Source organism: Bos indicus, chromosome 20 (genome assembly GCF_029378745.1).
Source record: "Bos indicus isolate NIAB-ARS_2022 breed Sahiwal x Tharparkar chromosome 20, NIAB-ARS_B.indTharparkar_mat_pri_1.0, whole genome shotgun sequence".
NCBI classification, from domain to species: Eukaryota; Metazoa; Chordata; class Mammalia; order Artiodactyla; family Bovidae; genus Bos; species Bos indicus.
Window position 1 is genome coordinate 56,020,882 of NC_091779.1, and position 20,383 is coordinate 56,041,264.

Sequence of the window (20,383 nt, forward strand, 5' to 3'; positions counted from 1 at the left end):
CAGATTCTTAGGCACCCAGGCCGCCCTGAGATACAGTCATAAGATTTTTGGTTTGTTTTTTCTTTTAAGTAATTGTCCTAGGGGATTTTGATAAAGTGGTATAAACTTTCTAAAGAAATGTGAATCAGTAAAGGGTTTCCCAGGTGGCTCAGTGGTAAAGATTCCACCTACCGACACAGGAGATGAGGGTTTGATCCCTGGGTGGGGAAGATCCTCTGAAGAAGAAAATGACAACCCACTCCAGTTTTCTTGCCTGGGAAATCCCATGGACAAGAGGAGCCTGGTGAGCTAGAGTCCATGGGATTGCAAACAGTAGGACATGACACAGCGACTATACCACCACCACCAATTCAGTAAAATTTAACCCTTATGTATTGGATCTCGCTCAAAATTATTTTAGGAGGCAAGTTGGGGGTATGTAATTATTAACCTCATCTTCTTAATCAGTAGGGAAGTGACTTTTAAAAGTTAACAGGCTATTTTTTTGAGCTGTTCTAACTTTACAGAAACATTGAGGGCAAAGTGTCCCTCTATTTGTTTCCTCTATTATGAACGTGTTGTATTAGCATGGTACGTCTGTTACAACTGATGAGCCAGTATTGCGAAGTGACTTTGAAATGACCATGGCCAAGGCTGCCAGTTGGCTGGGCTGCGGCTGGGAACCAAGCCATATCCACACCCTCGCTTCAACAAGCTGCCTGGTACTTTCTCTTGAAAGATGTTCTATACAGATTAACACCATAATGGCTGTAACTGCTCTGTGCCAGTATCTGAACACAGGTGGCAGCAGGACTCATTTGACTAAGCCCTGTGATTGGTGCCTGGTTGGTATTTATCCTGGCTCCATCTTAACTTTCCGTGCAACCTGGGACACAATTGTTAATGGCTTACATGTGTAAACCTGTGAAACAGGGCAGTCACAGAGCACAGTATCAAGTATTAGTTTATACCCTGACTCTTTCTAAAGGGAATGGGTACAACGATATTAATGCTGAAGAACTGCTCTGACAGAGGTTACAAACAGGCTTGAGTTTTCACACAAGGATGACATTCATTCATTCTCTGAAACAGTCTGAGGATATTGGAAAGCAAGGCACTTCTATTTTCTCAATTGAAGATGGGAAGGACATCAATTAAAAAAAACAACCCTATAGAATATAGTTTTACTCCAATATGATATAGTTTCCTCAACAGTCTTAGGATAAACCACACCTGGTCGTTAAGTGGAGCTGGCAGTGGTGTGAGTGGCTGGACACCTCTGGACAGGCTTCCCAGGAAAGGTGTCTTTCTGACTTGAGTTTTAAAGGATGAGCAGTTGCCAAATCCCCTAGAGAGAGTTTCTCAAACCACCTGTGGTTAAGAACCAGTCGTTTTTGTTCCCAATCTGCCAGGTACCAATACGAAACCCCTGCTGTGCCAGGTATGACTCACCAGGAGTCTGACAACACCCAAACTGGTTTATTCTCGGTTCAAAGAGTCCACCAATCACGTGCTTCTGTGTCGTGGTGTTTTTTACATTGCTACAAAAGTTTTTAAACCTTTGCTCCCATTTTCTGTTACAGACAGGTTCCAGTTTGCAGAAGAGCACAAGGCAGCTGAAACTTGCTGGAAATGCAAGATTATCAGCGCTCACCCTAAACAAGTCCAATCTGCGTTTTAACCAGATTCCCAGGTGATTCCTGTGCACGCTAAAGTTCGAGGAGTTGCCCCAGAGAACCCAGGACTCGGTACGGGGATGGGAGGATTTGAGCCTTCACCCGCTTCCATTTGGCTATCTGCTTTCTTTGGGTCCGTGGAAAGGGTTACATTTTTTAAAGGTGTAATTGGCCACGTCCTCTTCCAGTTTACAAAACTGAATTTTCCCGCCGCGACGAAAACTTGTAACCTGAGTGCAGGAGAGAAACTCCACCCGGGTAGGCGGCTTCCAGAAATTCTGATCAGCCTCCGTTCTCTGCTTTGATCTGGCCCAACAGCCGGGGCAGCTCCTCGGATCGCGCTTCCGTCCCCGGCGTCGCTCATCTGCCGAGCTGCATTAATGAGATCCACGTTGAGCCGGTTCCAGGGTCTGCTAAAGATCAAAGGCACACACACACACACAAATCCCCCAACCCCTCCTCCTCCTCGGTGACTATTAGGTCTCTATCACCAGAGGGGAGTCAACTTCTCCTCCCTTCCCCAAGGTCGGGAGGGGAGGAGGCGGGGAGGTAGTCCGCGAGCCGCTCGGGCCCCGCCCGCCTCCGAGCCTCCAAGCCCGCCGCGGCCCAAGGCGCGGAGTGGGCGGGGCCTGGGCGAAGTTGGGGGCGGCTGGCCGGGCTAGGCCTAACCTGGCGGAAGCGCGGGGAGGAGCGGGCTGAGGGCGGGGCTCCTGGAGGAGTAGGGCGTGGCCAACGAGCTTCTGATGGGCCGGCTGAGTGGGCGGGGCTCAGATGTGGGCGGGGCGAGACGAACGAGTGGGCGGGCCCGGGCGAGAGGGCGGGGCGGGCCGTGCGCCCCTGTCCGCGAGTCTCGGTGTGACCGTGAGCCGGTGAGACCCGGGCGCCCGAATCCTCACCGCCGCGGCGCTCGAGCCGGGAGAGCCACCTCCGGGGCTCGCTCTGTGGCCGCTGTTCCCCTGCCCGCCCCAAGCGCCTCGGGCAGGAGCGCAGAGGGAGTGGGGCGCGCTCCACAATCGCCCCCCGCCGCCCTCCCCCAGCCCGGGGGAAGAATGTGCCACCAGCTGTTCTTCTCCGCTCGCGAGCGCTGCGCCCAGGAGTGAGGAACTTGGAGCCCGAGGAGACAAAGGCTGCAGTTGGGACGGATGCGTTAAGAGACTGGGGTTTGGGCAAACAAAAGGTGCGAAAGCCGAGAAGGGGGAGACGGAGATGGCAGCGGGGGAACCCCGCGGGCTCGAGTTTCTGGGAGTCGCGCCGTGACACGCATGGTTCCCCCGGACCTTGGGCTGCATTGACTTCCGCGAGAGCTGGGAGCCGGACTCGGGCAAGTTGGGGAGCGCACGGGGAACAATGGACAACTTCTTCCCCGAGGTGAGTGAGCTCGCGGCCGGGAGGGCGGGCGCGGGCTCCCTTCCTGCCGGGGACCTGGCCTCCGGGGAGGGAAGAGATGCGCCCCCCGCGCCGCTCGCACACCCGCTACCGCGCGCGCTAAGCCCGAGAGGGCGAAACTTTCGGGGAGTCGCCAGAAATCGAGCCCCGGGGTGGGAAGTCTCACGGCTGAATAAGCCGGGAGGGATTTTATTTTGTCCCGCGCTCTCATTTGGCTCCGGGATGCCGCCAAGGTGAGCGTCCTGGCGCAGGGGCGGCTGGCTTACCGGCTGTCCCGCGGCGCCCCGGGCGAGGTGAGCCGGCGGACGAGGGGCCCCGACGGGAGGGCTACCCACCCCGCTGCCGGGGTCCGGGAAACCCCATGAAAAGGCTCATCGGGGACGTGCCTTTTCTCCAAGAAAGGTCTGGTCTGGTATTTCCTTTGCAAAATGTGCCGGCTTCCTGTGAGAGGGGCGCAAACACTTCCAGAGGAGACGCTTAATGAAGTGTGAGAAGGGGGCGGCGAGCGTTCAGTCGTTGACTTGAGTTCTTCGCCCGTCGGACCTTTGGAGTGTAGGTTGTAGTGCTCCCCAAGAAGTGCTCCTTCAGGCTTTGAGATCATTCCAGAGCGTGAGATCAAAAGATCACATGTTTGTGCTGACTGTCCTTGGAAGATTTTGAATTCGAATGTAAAGAAAATCGTTTAGGGCGCACTTTGGTTATTTTGAGAGATGGAACTGATGTTCCTTTTAGGGTCATTGAGGGTGGGACACCACGGTTACTTGAAACCCTTGACTTGAGAACCTTTTTTTTTTTTTTTTTTTTCCCTGGGATCGAGCGTTACTGTGGTTTCTTGGCTCCCTTTCCTTTCTTGGTTGTGTTTATTTAACAAATTCTATTTAAGTTTGAGGTTTGAAGTGGCTCAAAGTAAACTTAGTTAGCTTAAGGAGTCTGATGTGACTTTCATTGAAAGCCAGGGGATGTTTTGTAAACCCAGGACAGTTTTGGAACCTTCCAGCAATTTAGATCGGTGAGGGTTTGCCTCTGTGTTGGCTATCTGGCTTTATCAGAGTTAATTGGATTTATTATTTCAAGTCATTGTACTTTCCAGGTGCCCACTTACTGTAATATAAATAGTCTATAATGGCCAAAGTGGTATATTCTTGTGTAATAGTAATATCCATTTTTTTTCCCCAAAAAGTGGCTTCTCACGTGTGATGCCTACATTCACGATGAAATGTGAATTGGAAAGTAGTTAATCATTCATTAATGCATATTTCTACTTTTTTTTTTTTAATGAACACTATAACTGTAAGACTAGCGTTTTCTAATCCATAGACCTTTGTTTTCATGCCTGTAAGAAGGCACCAGAACGTTCTGCAGGAGTTGCAGGTTAACCAGTGATGATAGACCAGCGGGCTATGTTTAATTGCTTTCATCTGTAAGAAAACCTAAGGCTCTGCCTGCGGGACACTAATTCTTAACTTTTTTTTGGTGGCAGGAAGGAGGTCCTTATTTTGCTTTTGTGTTGTGAGTCTCTTAGGAAATTTGATGAGACATAGAATTTGTGTTCGATTTGTTGGGGTCTGGGTCCCCACGAAGCCTGTCTGTGGACCGCGGGAGGCTAATGACCTCCCCTTTGGAAGAACTCTGCCCCCTAGTGCACGTGGGGAGAACTGCAGGATAACGTGGAACAGCTGCAGCCTCCTGCCCTGGTATTCTACCCTTGGACTTGGAAATAACTCTCTCCTTACACTATACTTTTGTTTAGTGTAAGACCTGGTTGTTGGATTTTATATCCATGCTGCTGCTGCTGCTAAGTCGCTTCAGTCGTGTCCGACTCTGTGCGACCCCATAGACGGCAGCCCACCAGGCTCCCTTGTCCCTGGGATTCTCCAGGCAAGAACACTGGAGTGGGTTGCCATTTCCTTCTCCAATGCATGAAAGTGAAAAGTGAAAGTGAAGTCGCTCAGTCGTGTCCGACCCTCAGCAACCCCATGGACTGCAGCCCACCAGGCTTCTCTGTCCATGGGATTTTCCAGGCAAGAGTACTGAAGTGGGGTGCCATTATATCCATGAGTAACATAATATTGAAGTTGGCGTTCAGTGATCAACTTCTCCATTCCCTGCCTGTCCTAGATGAAAAATCTTAACCCAAAGGTTGACCCTTGCCCAAAGTTGAAGAGGTTACAGAACCCACAGCCTTTATCGTCTGTTGCTGGTGACTTTAGTACTGGGGGAAATTTTTATGGGCTTAAAGTTATGCTTTTACTCTTGTGATGTTTTTGTATTGCAATGTTAATTTCTAATCAGAAATTTCTGATTAATTGATTTCTAGTCAATATTCATTTCTAATCAGAGTTCCTCCCCTAACCATAGTTACTTTGGATGGGAAGTCAGCAGGGCCAGATCGGCTATGCAGTGTTGTGTTCTCTGGAGACTTACTCCTCTACTGTAGATCCTGTCTCTCTTAAGTATCTTATAACAGAGCACCCTTTTGTTAAATTGTCCAGCAAAGAACATCTTGTAATGTCCTGTTACAGCAGGAACAGTAAGTGTGGAAGTGATATATTTCCAAGGACAGCAGATTTGTAGGGCCTCTTGTATTGCCAAGTGATGTCCTGTTCTTTGGTACCTTTTCCCTTTGTGATTTAGGCATAATGACTTGTTGCTTGTCAGACAGCAGTTTGAAGCTAATGTTAACAATTGGGAAAAAAAAAATTGTTGCATGTATTAGCTTTCTCTGTGAAGGGCCAAATAGCAAGGAAAGAGCTCCTTGTGACTAGCAGCTGCCACTTAGAGCAAGAGTTTCTCAAGCTGGGTACCAAGGACATTCTGGGTCCGTCAGTTCTTTGATGGGGGGACTGTCCTGTGTATCATGTGGTGTTGAGCCGCCTCCCTGGTCTCGACTCACTAGGTGTCAGTAGCATCCTCAAGTCATGACAACCGAAGTGTCTTCAGATGATGCCAGATGAGCCATGGGGGGCAAAAATCACTCCCAGTTGAGAACCACTGAGCTGACCCGTGGAGCAGTTCCATGTGGAATTAATTCCTTTTGTGTTGCAGACACAGCCTTCTTGTCTGCTCTAAGTAGCACTGGGCTGCCGCTCAGCTGGAAGCGCATGAGGTTTGTGCCTAGCAGCTGATGGCTCCTGACTTCACAATGTACCCGGGAGTTGGAGAAACTGAGGGCCCCAGGCTCCCCAACTGCGTTTCCGTTTCTTCATGCCCTGTCTTAGATCTTTATGACTTCTCTCGAGTGAACTGTGTGCACACTTCTGGGAAATTTGCCTTTTCAATGTTTAGAGGTAAGCTGTTCAAAAGTTGACTTCAGGAAGAACCTAAGGTTATGTGTGTCTGAAACCAGATGCACTTTTAAAAGTGAAAAGGCTCAGCTAGGAAAAGTGGCAAGACTACCACGCAGATGTGTTGATGTTTTGAAGTGGCTGCTGTTTTCCTCCAGGGCTGGGTAGAGTGCTTACAATACTGGAAGGGCCAGTCAGTGCTGGCTGGACCTCAAACAGCTGGACTTCTCTGTCTTCTGTTGTAGGAACAGGTGTGGCGTAATGGCTGATCAAACGAAAGATCTTCTGAGGGCTGTTAATGGGACACATGTGAACACTTTGATTTTCAGAATATGTAAGACGTACACAAGTAAGATGCTCATAAACACATAAAGCAGGTATTAATGTTTTAAGGACTACATTGTCAGTGGAAAACATTCCAGCTGTACCTGTTTCTCACAGCCTGGTTCAGCCTGGGTGGGAACAAACCCACCGCTCAAGGTGTTACGTGGAAGCATCTTCCTTATTTCTACTTAATTTGGAAGGGTGTCTTAGTTTTGGTTGTTACCTGGAAGCTCAAATAGTTATTTTAAGCTGGAACGAGTTCTTAAGCCTATTTTTCTCCCCCTTTTCCACCGCATCTTATTGGTACTTTTTTGTCTTGGTAAAAAAGCAAAACAAAACTGAAGACTCTTGTTTTGGGCAGCTACCCCCCGCCCTCCACCCGCCTCCCCATCATCCCTCAAGGGCAAAGGCAAACATTCAGGACTTCTATGTCCCACCGCATCCTGCAGGTGACCCCTTTGACGACTGTAAAATGAAATCAGAGCGTTCCCTGGTGTCTTCTTGTCCCGCAGTGAAGTCACAGTGCCTTGCCCTTCCTTTTAATTTTTAAAAAATAAAAAAATAATTCTTTGGCTGCACCGGATCTCAGTTGGGGCATGCAGAATCTTTAGTTGCAGCATTCGGGATCTAGTTCCCTGATCAGGGATTGAACCCAGGTCCCTTGCATTGGGAGTGTGGAGTCTTAACCACTGGACCACCAGGGAAGTCACAGTGCCTTGCCCTTTGTGCACACCTGCAGGGGTTTCTCTTGCACTTTTTGGCCTTGCCATGTTGTGTACAGCAAAGCCGCAGGAGCAGCGGCAAGCAGGGAGCCGTGGTCCCCTGGGTGCTCACCTCTCACCAGATCAGGCCCAGAGCAGTGTGGGCGGGTCAAGCACTGTTTAACCAGAGCCAGGCAGAGAGAGGGCCGTGTGTTTGCTTTTCCAGCAGCCTTTTAAGTGGGGTCACCTTTAAGGACAGGCACCTTGAATGTGCTCTTCTGTGGAGATTGGGCAGGGGGACGTAGGATACCTTCTTATAAATGGGTTTCAAAATTTTGCCTTCAGGATAACTGTTGGGTAATGCTCTCAGGTCATTGATTTGCAGGGAGCACTCCAGCTTCCCTGGTGGCTCAGATGGTAAAGAATCTGCCTGCAGTGCAGGATACCCAGGTTCTATCTCTGGGTCGGGAAGATCCCCTGGAGAAGGAAACCCACTCCAGTATTCTTGCCTGAAGAATCCCATGGACAGAGGAGCCTGGTGGGCTACAGTCCCTGGGGTCGCAGAGAGTTGGAGACGACTGAGAGACTAACATACACATGCACTCAGGCAGGAGCTGTCCGGGCAGTCTGCAGGAAGCTGGACCTCACTCCTGGGGCCTGCATGCCCCCAGATTGGATGAAAGCACCTCATCACTAAGAGTAGAAAAGATGTGGGCTTTGGGAGCTTGGCTGCACACCCGCTCCGCACTTACAGGCTCTCAGGTTATCTGACCTTCCAGGGCTTCAGTTCTCTGTCTATGTTGTTCAGTCGCTAAATTGTGTCCCGACTTTTTGTGACTCCACGGACTGCAACATGCCAGACCTCCCTGTCCCTCACTGTCTCCCAGAGTGTGCCCAAGTTCTGTTGTCTCTAAGTGAGCATAGTAGTGTTGACCTTGCATGGTTGTTAAGAGAATTCAAGATAAGATTTACAAAGCACTTGGTAGGTGAGGAGTAATGCAAGGTTAGAGTAACTTGGAAATTAAGAGCAAGTGGCCTCTGATAGTGACTGGAACTCCATTCCTCAATGGAGCAGGGAAATCTTGGCCTCGGGGCTGTCTCCAGTATCATTTCTGGTGTTGGACTGCATTTATTTTCTCCCTTTTGACCAATACACGTCTGGCTGATGTTCCAGAATTCTGTAAGAAGCATGTGTACATTGCTTATAAAGTCAAGTTCACATTCTTAGTCTAGTTTCCAAGGCTTGCTGATTTGGCAACTCTTTATTCGTTTCCCCTCTGTGAATTGGATTCCACAGGATCTATTACCCGGCCTACACCATACCTTTGTCTGTCCTGTCCTCTCTGTCGATCTGATATCCTGCCTGTCTAGCTCCTTTTTGAAACCATCTCCACAGATCTAGTTCATGGTCACTCCTCTCTTTCCTGTGGACTTGGCTCTATTTCTTTCTGTCCTGGTTGTGTTAGGACCTGGGTATTCATTGAAAGGACTGATGTTGAAGCTGAAACTCCAATCCTTTGGCCACCTGATGTGAAGAACTGACTCATTGGAAAAGACCCTGATGCTGGGAAAGATTGAGGGCAGGGGCAGAACGGGACAACAGAGGATGAGATGGTTGGATGGCATCACCGACTCAATGGACATGATATTGGGTAAATTCCAGGAGTTGGTGATGGACAGGGAGGCCAGGCATGCTGTGATTCAAGGGGTTGCAAAGAGTTGGACACGACTGAGCAACTGAACTGAACTGTGTTAGGAATTTACCCCCTTTTAGCTGCTGCTAAGTCCCTTCAGTCGTGTCCAACTCTGTGCGACCCCATAGATGGCAGCCCACCAGGCTCCCCTGTCCCTGGGATTCTCCAGGCAAGAACACTGGAGTGGGTTGCCATTTCCTTCTCCAATGCATGAAAGTGAAAAGTGAAAGTGAAATCGCTCAGTCATGTCCGGCTCTTCACAACCCCATGGACTGCAGTCCACCAGGCTCCTCCCTCCATGGAATTTTCCAGGCAAAAGTACTGGAGTGGGCTTCCATTGCCTTCTCCCCCTTTTAGCTAGAGGCGTTGATATTTTCCTTCTCAAATGTGTAGTCTTGAGAAGGTAAATATTTGATTTATAAGTTTTATCACCTTGTTTGCACTCAAAGGTCCTCTACCATGGGATGCTATCCTATGTAGCTGTTGTTGTCCTCTTAAGTACAGGTTCTTTTTCTTTTTTTCAATGTCAGGAGGGGAGATGGTTCTGACTTTTCCTTTTGATTATGAAGCATTTTATAATTCTTTGAAGACAGTGAAGAGTACTTCTGCAGTTTATTGAGTGCTATGTGCCAGGCATGTTTCTGAGCACTTTACATTCAGTAATTCGTTCAGTAAGTAATTGACAGCCTTATGAGTAGGGCTCCATTGATGAGGAAAGTGAGGCCCAGAGAGGTTAAGTGATTGGCCCAAGGTCACACAGTGATGGCCAGGCTTTGACCCCAGACAGGCTGTCTCCAGGGCCTCTGGGCTCTTCACTGCCATGCTTCCTTTTCCGTTGGTGTCATTTGTCTTATGCTCGCATCACTGTTTCTTTGTTGAAGTACCTTCAACCTTAGGCAGTTAGTACATAGGTTTTGAGTTGAAAACTGCTTGGAGGCTTGGGAAAACCTGGCCCACACCCCCCAGAAACTCTGCAAACCCAGCAGGAAAATGTTCATCAGCTTTTGAGCATGCCTCTAATCTTTATTTGGTGTGCTTTTTTACTCAGGAAGGACATGTATCCTCATAAAATGTAGCTTCTAAAGCTGCAGGCCCCAAGCTCATGAGGATGGTAGGGAGATTTAGATAGTAAGGCATTTGGAAAACTAGAGTTTTGAGAAGTTTCTTTTTTTTAATTGAAAGAAAGGGTAGAACTCATTTATCTCCCCAGTTCTAACTCTCAAGTTATCAGAGAATTCCTCTTGGAGGTTTTTTTGATGGAATCTTCTTTAAGTTATCTGGCTACCTTCCAGACTGCCTCTGTGTCTGTTGTTTTACTTGTTAGCTTATGAATGTTTGTGAGGGGACTGATCATTGACAGCGGAGTGGAACGTTTTCCAAAGAGCATCCTTGAATAAAACATTTTTCTGCTTTGCTAAGAGCCGTTCGGAAAATGTGTCCGCCAGGCTTAATGTACAAAACTCCCAATTTAAACCTACCCTCTCATGTTGCATGACATCACATCATCTGACTTTGCCAGTTATAGGAAAAAGTGTTAGAGTTCTTGTGGCAAAGCCATGACGCATCTGTTGAAACGTGGCCAGAGCAGGGGACGACCAGATGGCAGTTAGGCATTTCATAGTTTTACCTTCCCCCCAGCTTCAGGATCCATTCTTCCAGGATGAAAATTGCCTCTGTATACAGGCATTTAACATTCTGATAATTATTTTTTTTAAAAAAAGAGATTTACATTAGAAAATGTAGGTAAAGTTGAATTTTTGTACTTTGCGGATGGAATGTTTATCTTGACTACCTGTCAGTGATTCAAGGGCAAGGTAAGATGAGGTTTGTATGGTGGCATGGACAGTAGCTTTTTCACTTGGCCTCTTACCTAATTCAGTTCAGTTCAGTCGCTCAGTCGTGTCTGATTCTTTGCGACCCCATGAATGGCAGCACACCAGGCCTCCCTGTCCATCACCAACTCCCGGAGTTCACTCAAACTCACGTCCATCGACTTAGTGATGCCATCCAGCCATCTCATCCTCTGTCGTTCCCTTCTCCTCCTGTCCCCAATCCCTCCCAGCATCAGAGTCTTTTCCAATGAGTCAACTCTTCGCATGAGGTGGCCAAAGTATTGGAGTTTCAGCTTTAGCGTTAGTACTTCCAATGAACTCCCAGGACTGATCTCCTTTAGAGTGGACTGGTTGGATCTACTGGGTTCCAAAAAAATCCCATAGTTCTTTTGTGTCATTTTGGGGGGTCAGTTAATAACATGTAAGCAGTATCCATTATTGGAGAAGGAAATGGCAACCCACTCCAGTGTTCTTGCCTGGAGAATCCCAGGGACGGGGGAGCCTGGTGGGCTTCCGTCTATGGGGTCGCACAGAGTCGGACACGACTGGAGCGACTTAGCAGCAAGCAGTATCCATTGACAGTGATGTGCATTGTGGAGAGAGAGAGAAGTACCTCTTTGTAGAGTCTGTGCTCATGATGTCTGCTTTGTTAAAACCAGCCAGTGTGATAAGGCAAAGAAAAGAAATTAAAAGCTTTATACTCTTATATATAGATAATCCTAGGGGGCTTCCCCAGTGGCTCAGTTGGTAAAGAATCTGCCTGCAGTGTAGGAGACCCAGGTTCAGTCCCTGGGTTGGGAAGATCCCCTGGAGAAGGGAATGGCTACCCCAGTATTCTGGCCTGGAGAATTCCATGGACAGAGGAACCTGACAGGCTACAGTCCAAGGGGTTGCAAAGAGTCGGACACAACTGAGCGACTTTCACTTTCTTTTCATATAGATAATCCTAAGATTGTATATATGTATGTATGTATTCATATATGTTAGAACTAATAAGTGAGTTTTGCAATGTTGCAAGATACAGGATCAATATACAAAAAATAACTATTTCTTTATGCTAGCATTGAACTGTCTGAAAATATATAAGAAAGGAATTCCATTCACAAAAGTATTAAAAAAGAAAATTTCAAGAATAAAAAAGGTCTATTTTAAAAGAAGCTTTTCTAGTAGCTGGCATGCTTATGTGTGTGGCTACTGTTGATTTTTGGGTTTATCAGCTTCATTTACTTAAATTGGGTTACTAGAAATATATCAGTATTAGGAGTATTCTTAAGAAAAAAAAAAGCCTTGATAAACATAGATACTGTATATTACTTTTCCGTGTCATTCTTAGATTTAATTTTTTCCCCTTTATCCTGCATAGAGTATGTACTGTGTTTAGAAAATTTAGAAAATGCCGTGAACAAAGGACAAAAACTTCCTCGGTCTTACTGTTAGTGTTCTGTTTGCCTCTGTATCTGGTTCTGTGAGAGCACATATGCAGTGTTTTTCACTTAAGAGTTACTTGAGAAAAGCATTAGATCTTAAGAATCTTGCGTCTATACAGGCAGCCCCCATTGTTTTCAGAGCCAGGGACAAGAATACGAATGCACACCCTGAATCACATCTCTAAATATGTGTTGTAAATCAAGCTTCCAAATTGGTAAATAAGTGTCTTCTAATCTCCTACTTTGACAGATATACATTCATTGGGATGTAATAAAAAAATGTCTAAAGCTATGGGTTTTCTTGCCGAAAGTCAGATCATCAAAGATGAACGAAGATAATTATAGTTGCACATACGTGGGTGTTCTGTTGATGGACAAGTGATGTTTGCATGAATAATAGACATATGCTCCATAGTAAATTTTCCACAGACCTGCTTTTCTTGCCCATATTTCAGTAGAATCATTAATTATATGGTTGCAGTCAAGATTTTCGCAATAACTTTGTTTTACTGACAGCAACACTAAAGTAGAAGACCTTTCTTGAGTCATTGTGGTTCTTTAGTTCATTTCAGTTTGGGGAAGGCTGGCTTTGCTAAGGCAGATGTTAGTTGTTAGCACTGTCAACAAAATTCCTACATCAATATTTAGGTTAAAAAAAGGAATGAGATTACCTGTTACAGGTTATTGATAGTGCAAGAAGTACACAATATTCTGGTTTTATTGTATGAGTCATGTAAATAATATTGTGAATTTCCACTATTTCTGAAAATACTCCTCAAACTTTTCAATCTTGTGTATATTATAAAGGAAACTGAAAGCAGAAGTAATTCATTAAAAATCTGTTTTTAGATGAGACTAAATTTTAAGATATCTTGGCCAGAAAATAGTTTACATATAAAGATATATTAAGGGATTATGCATGTGTTAATCTTTCTTCCTAGTCATGTAAATGTTTTTATTTCCTTACATTTCCTGAAAATACCAATTTTGTTGCATGTTTCACATGTATTGATAGTTTCTATTTGAAGAAATTTTTCTCTAAAATTAAAAAAAAACCCACAGTTTTTAAAAAGTGAAGTGGCCAAATGAGGGGTTTGGGGTTTTGGAAGCTTTTGCTATTATTTATAGTAAGCAAGAATTTATATCAAATAATTGCTGCTACTGCAAGTTCAGAATTAATAATTTTCCGCCAAAGATTGGATTCACTCTTGAGTTTCTGTTTGTTAACTTCTTTTTTTTTTTTTTCTTTCTTTCTTTGTGATGTACAGGCTCTGCTCTAAAGCCTACAGTCCAAGACAGGTGTCCTGGGGGTCTGGTCTCAGTGGTCCTGCTCATCTTCCTGCGCATGTGTTCCTATGTACATGTCCATTTTAGGTGTTTATCGGTGCTTGCTCTTACAGAAAACAGCACACATACGTTCTTATTCCCAGGTCATCGCACTCTTGCCTGATTATTTCTTGAGGTTAGATTTTCCGGGAGTGGAGATGCTGGCTCATAGGCTTTGCACATGTTTGCTTAGACTGTTTGGCAGAAAAGCTTTCTGAGAGGTGTCTGTGCAGCTCGGAGCAGGCACAGCTGAGACAGCCTGTCATGATGTACCTGTGATAACAGGGTCTTAGAGTCTTGATGACATGCCTTGTTTCACAGGGGAAACGCATGATACTTGGTTTCTGTGTCCACTGGTGGGTTGGGTTCTTCTCTGAAGCAAAGTGGAGGAGGGAGGCATTCCCTCAGTTAATTACTAGTGGGATGTCTATCCACATCCAACCCCAGAAAATCCCACTGTGGTTCCTGATGTTCATTTAAGACCAAAGTACGCACAGGGTCCTGGCTTCATGCTGCCTGGGGAGCCATTGGCCATTTGTTTGGGGAATTTTTGTATGAATTTTTCTTTTAAATTCTCATTCCTTTGAATTGTAAGTATCCTTGTGAGTTAACCCTGGGCTGTAACAGTTATGTAGGGGTGGTTCCAACTGTAGGGATTTAGGTAACATGCAACACTGTTGAGGGAGGTGTGTGTGTGTGACTTTAAGGCTTATTATTATTATTTCTTAAACTTATTTATCTTAGCTGCGCTGGGCCTTCATTTCTGTGCATGGGCTTTCTCTAGTTGCGGGCTCTAGAGCTTGCGGGATTCAGGAGTTGTGGCTCACAGTCTAAGCTGCCCTGAGGCATGTGGAAATCTTCTGGAGCAGGGACCGAACCCAGGTCCCCTGCCTTGGCAGGCAGATTCCTAATCACTGGACCACCACGGAGGTCCTAAGGCTTATTATTTTTATTAATTACCCTCAGGAAATCTTTCCATGGATTTGGAAATAGAAGTGTTGAGTGCTTTGTGAAAAGGACACTCCACCTTTTACAATGTATACCATTGTCATTTAGTGCAGATCTGCTTCTGTCTGTCTCCGCCAGCAGTTTGTTCTTTTAGGCTTTGTACAACCCTCCTGTAGTTTTCAGCCTCAGATTTTCAGAGGTGGGCAAGCACACCCTCTTTGTAGGCCTTCTCAACCTCAGCACCCTTGACATTCCAACTAGGCTAGTCATAGAAGCTCTGGGCTGTCCTGTGCTTTGGAGGCTGTTGAGCTGCATCCCTGGCCTCTGATCCTTTCCTGGTGGCTCAGCTGTTAAAGAATCTGCCTGCAATGCAGGAGACTCAGGTTCGATCCCTGAATCTGGAAAATTCCCTGGAGAAAGGTATTCCCTGACTCTGGTATTCTTGCCTGGAGAATTCCATGGACAGAGGAGCCTGGCGGACTACAGTCCATGGGATTGCAAAGAGTAGAACTTGTCTGAGTGACTTCACACTTTCTTTCCTGGTCAGGAAGGGGATGCAGAATCGCTGTAGTGGAGAACCCTTGTACCATGGCCATGCTCTTATGGCCACAGCTTAAATTTGGATTTTTCCAGAATTTTTTTTCACCCTTCCTTGTTTATATCCACTCCTGATTGCTTTTTTTTTTTTTGTCTGTTTGAGTGATGGAGAAGCACACGTTTATCATTGTTGAAATTTTATTCTATTTAGGATCCAAACTCTGGCCGTGAGACGTGGACACTTAGAAGTGGTTTATCATCTAAATTTGGAGTAGGAAACGGCAACTCAGTCCAGTTTTCTTGCCTGGAAAAGTGCACGGATAGAGGAGCCTCTGGTGGGCTCACAGTCCGTGGGTCACAAAGAGTCGGACACACCTCAGCATGCATGCACGTTACCTAAGTTGTGTTGTTCCATCTGGTGGGAATATTCACTTCCAGGTGTGCTCTCTGCCCTAAGGCTTTTGTTGGTCTCCCTCCTAGCATTTTACCTGGTATTTCCAAAGTCCTCTGCTTAGATCACTAGAGAAATGTTTATTATACTGTGTTATCAGACTAACTGTTGTTCTCCACTAGGATAAAAGGAGGCCATATTTTTTCAAAGTTTTGAGAACATGTTGAGGTAAATTATATCTATTGCTTTTTCACTATTTCATATCATCTTACTCTGGCATGCTTTGTTTTTTTGCAATATAGACTCAGGTGTTGCCAGAATAGCCCAGAGAGGCCCTGGGTACCTGTCACCCGGCTTCCCTGGGAGTGATGTCTTACATAACAATAGATAACAGTAGTGCAGAATCAAAAGCAGGAAATTGTCATTGGTGCAGTTTGTTGCTGTTTGCTCACTCAGTTGTGTCTGACTCTTTGCAGCCTCATGGACTGCAGCACGCCAGTCTTCCCTGTCCTTCACCATCTTCCAGAGTTTGCTCAAACTCATGTCCATTGAGTCGGTGATGCCATCCAGCCATCTCATCCTCTGTTATCCCCTTCTTCTCCTGCCCTCAGTCTTTCCCAGCATCAGGGTACAGTTTGCAGATCTCATTCAGATATTTTACATCCATTCATCTGTTTGTGCACATATGTTCAGTTCAGTTCAGTCGCTCAGTCGTGTCCGACTCTTTGCGACCCCATGAATTGCAGCATGCCAGACCTCCCTGTCCATCACCAACTCCCGGAGTTCACTCAGACTTACGTCTATCGAGTCGGTGATGCCATCCAGCCATCTCATCCTCTGTTATCCCCTTCTTCTCCTGCCCTCAGTCTTTCCCAGCATCAGGGTACAGTTTGAAGATCTCATTCAGATGTTTTACATCCATTCATCTGTTTGTGCACGTGTGTAGTTCTAGGCTATGTTACTGTATCTATAGATTTGCAAAACCACCAGCACAACCATAATACAGAACTTTGCCTTGCTCCATGCTACCCCTGGTTAGTCCCTCGTAACCAGTAATCTGTTCTTCTCTATAACTTTCTCATTGGAGACTGTTACATAAATGGAATCAGTGTGTAAATTCTCTGAGATTGGCATTTTTCACTCGTTTCTCTTGAGACCATCCATGTGGTGTGCATCACCAGTTCCCTTTTATTTCTGAGCAATACTCCAGTGGACTGTTACCCTTTTAATACCTGTGCTAGCATCCCTTGTCATTCTGAGGCCAGCAGTTGTTTGCGTAGGAAGTTACTCTGTTCCCTGGCTGCTGGGAGCTCAGGTTCTCATGGCCCTCCTAGTTTACTCCTTGCAGTCTGTTTCACTGCTGCTGTCAAAAAATGTTTTGATTGGTGACTCCGTCTCAAGCACTTTGAGGTAGATTCACTCAGACCTAGTGCGTTTGAACCCTTGCTCACCAAGCAGCAGATTCCTGCTCGTTGTCTCTTTCCCTGAGACAGAAGCTTTGTGAAATCAGTGACTTGATAGCTAAACTTTCAAGGTCACACGTGACAGCCCCCACATGGAACAGCCAGGTGAGCAGTGTTGGAGTTCTCTAGAACCTAGACTTCTTGGGATGCTGAACGAGAGTGTGACAAGATATTCTGGCCATCCATAAGTATCTCGACAGGACGGGATGGAAGGGTGGGTATTTTTGATGTGAGCCAGGTAGCGCTAGTGGTAAAGTACCCATCTGCCAGTGCAGGAGATGTAAGAGGCACAAGTTCGATCCTTGCGTCAGGAAGATTCTTTGGAGGAGGGCATAGCACCCACTCCAGTATTCTTGCCTCGAGAATCCCTTGGACAGAGGAGCCTGGCGGGCTAGAGTCCATGGGGTCACAAAGAGTTGGACACAACTGAAGTGACTTAGCACGCAACAAACAGCACACGAGACATCCAAGGGCAGGGAAAGTGCCCTGACTTGTTGGGTAGGTGGTGTTGGCAGCAGGGAGGACTCATCCGGCTGGGAGGTGTGACCAGAGGAATGGAATGGACGAGATCCAGCCTCCACCTAAAGGCTGGTCGCCCTGCAGGCTGGGAGGCTCGGAGCACAGAGCAGGGAAGCACCCTCACTCTGGTCTCAGGTCTGGCCAGTTTGGGAGGAATCCCAAGTGAGGATGACCCAGCAGAGAAGAGGGTATTACCCAGTTATTTCTTACTGGTCACCGGCTTCTCCTTACTGCCGCCTTCTTGCTTCTCTTTATCCCATGCTTTGAAAAAAGTTTATTGGGCACAAGGGGGAAAAAGTCTTGAGAGAGGTGAAGAAGTGAAGTGAAGTCACTCAGTTGTGTCTGATTCTTCGTGACCCCATGGACTAATTCTCCAGGCCAGAATATTGGAGTGGGTAACCTTTCCCTCCTCCAGGGTATCTTCCCAACAAAGGGATTAAACCCAGGTCGGCCGCTCTGCAGGCAGATTCTTTATCAACTGAGCCACCAGGGAAGCCCAAAAATACCAGAGTAGGTAGCCTATCCCTTCTCCAGCGGATCTTCCCGACCCAGGAATTGAACCAGGTCTCCTGCATTGCAGGCAGATTCTTTCCCAACTGAGCTTAGATAAATCTGTTGAAAAGGAACTCTCGATACCTTTTAAAATCCCCTAGGTGAGGGGCCATGTGACAGTCCCCCCAGTCTGGGGGCACACAGTCTGAACTCCGTTGATACCTCCTGCTGGCTTCTGAGCCAGCCCTCCGCCCAGGTCTGCAGTCTCCGCCTGGGATCCCTGCCCTTGCTACCTGCTTCCTTTGTGACAAAATCTGAGTCCGGAGTGAGCCCCCCATCCTAGCATACGCTCTGCTTCTCGCCTCCCGGGTTGTCTATCAAAGGGTTTCTCCGCATATGAATTTTCTCTTTGTAACTCTTGTTTTATATGAATAATGTCCACCTGCTCTTGTTTTTCGGCAAGGATGTGTATAGAGTGTGACCAGTGTTTCAACAGCAAGTAGGTAAGCTGTTACTTCTCAAGTGTAAAAGAGATTTTTTTGGTTTAAACTGGATTAGCGTGCATGCTTCATTGCCCAGTGTCCTTTTTGCAACCCCATGTACCGTAGCCCGCCGGGCTCCTCTGTTTATAGGATCCTCCAGGCAAGAATATTAGAGTGGGTAGACATTCCCTTCTCCAGGGGATCTTCCTGACCCAGGCATTGAACCCAAGTCTCCTGCATTCTAGGCACGGATTCTTTACCGTCTGAGCTACCAGGAAAGCCCCAAACTGGTTTATATATATGGAATTAACATGTCATAGATGTGCATGTGTACATATGTATGCATATGTACCAATATATGTAATTTATACATACATATAAAAACACGTGCATGGATGCTCAGACGCTTCAGTTGTGCCCAACTCTGAGACCCCAGGGACTGTAGCCTCCCAGGCTCCTCTGTCCATGGGATTCTCTAGGCAAGAATACTGGAGTGGGTTGCCATTTCCTTCTCAGTAATTGGGTGGCTTGTGGGATCTTGATTCCCCTGCAGCTACTATTGCTGCTAAGTCACTTCAGTCGTGTGCGACCCCATAGACAGCAGCCCACCAGGCTCCGCCGTCCCTGGGATTCCCCAGGCAAGAACACTGGAGTGGGTTGCCATTTCCTTATCCAGTGCATGGAAGTGAAAAGTGAAAGTGAACTCGCTCAGTCTTGTCTGACTCTTCGAGACCCCATGGACTGCAGCCCACCAGGCTCCTCCGTCCATGGGATTCTCCAGGCAAGAATACTGGAGTGGGTTGCCATTGCCTTCTCCGCTTGCTTCCCCTACCAGGGATCACACCTTTGTCCCCTGTGGTGAAGCACAGAGCTTTAACCATTGGACCACTAGGGAAATCCCTTATGAAAACATATATACACATATACGCTCAGTGGTGGTTCAGGTGGTAATCTGCCTGCAATTCGGGAGACCTGGGTTCGATCCCTGGGTTGGGAAGATCTCCTGGAGGGAAGATCTCCTGCCTGGAGAATCCCCATGGACAAAGGAGTCTGGTGGGCTACAGTCCATGGGATCACAAGGAGTCAGACACGACTGAGTGACTAAGCACAGCACAATGTCATGGTTTCTGACTGAGGCAGGCAGAGCTGTTGGGGATTGAAGTATCTTGACCAAGGCCACGTTGCCTAGGGTTTTTGTCACATCTAGTAGACGTTTGGTGTCCAGAAGCAGACTTTGTATTGGCAGTGAATACTGAACTTACAGTTTTCTAAGAAGAGGAGAATCAGAAGCAGCCTTCCCACTGTTTTGCGTACGACTTGCCTTGTTAGGATGGGGTCATCGGAATAGTGCCCTGTTAATCCTGGGTATTCTGTGTTTCCATAAGATTTTCACTCCTTTGGGAATTCTCGCAAAAGAAGATGCCAAGTTCAACTTCAAGGATATGAAGTCAGGTGCAGACGGCAAATTCTGGCATTAATTTTCAGACCTTGAGAACCACTGAGATTCTTGGATGTGTCTCTTGGTAATGTAGCTTTTCAGCTGTAACAAATTCTTTCTTGCCTTTGAGTAGATCTGGTGGGCTAGCCCATTGTATTTTAGGTTCTAAGACCATGTTCACTTAAGGTTCTCTTTGAAAAGGCCAGTGTACCTTTTCTGTAAATATTTTAAAGATGGAACCTCTTGTTGTTTTTCCAAGTACTTATAAGAAGAAAAGACATCTGATAAAATGAGCTCCAGACTGTAATGTTAGCAGGACTGGTGTCTGCCAGACAGTATTCTGGAAAATGAGCAAGTCAGGGACTCTCCGCATGTGTTGTGAAGGCTGAGTCGGTCATCTATTTTCACCATAGTTCTTTTCCAGTATTTTACTACAAAAAATTAAAACAAGAGTCATCAGCTCTAAGAATAAAAACGGGGGGCA

General features: G+C 46.6%; 1 protein-coding gene across 1 annotated transcript in view; it reads left to right on the plus strand.

The window, feature by feature from the left end:
* Positions 1-2,485: 2,485 nt before the first annotated feature.
* MYO10 (myosin X) overlaps positions 2,486-20,383 on the plus strand; it is a 259,996-nt gene continuing 242,098 nt past the window's right edge. The window contains exon 1 of the mRNA XM_070774825.1: positions 2,486-3,023. Coding sequence (XP_070630926.1) covers positions 3,003-3,023 — 21 coding nt within the window. The 5' untranslated portion in view covers positions 2,486-3,002. The remainder of the gene's footprint in view (positions 3,024-20,383) is intronic.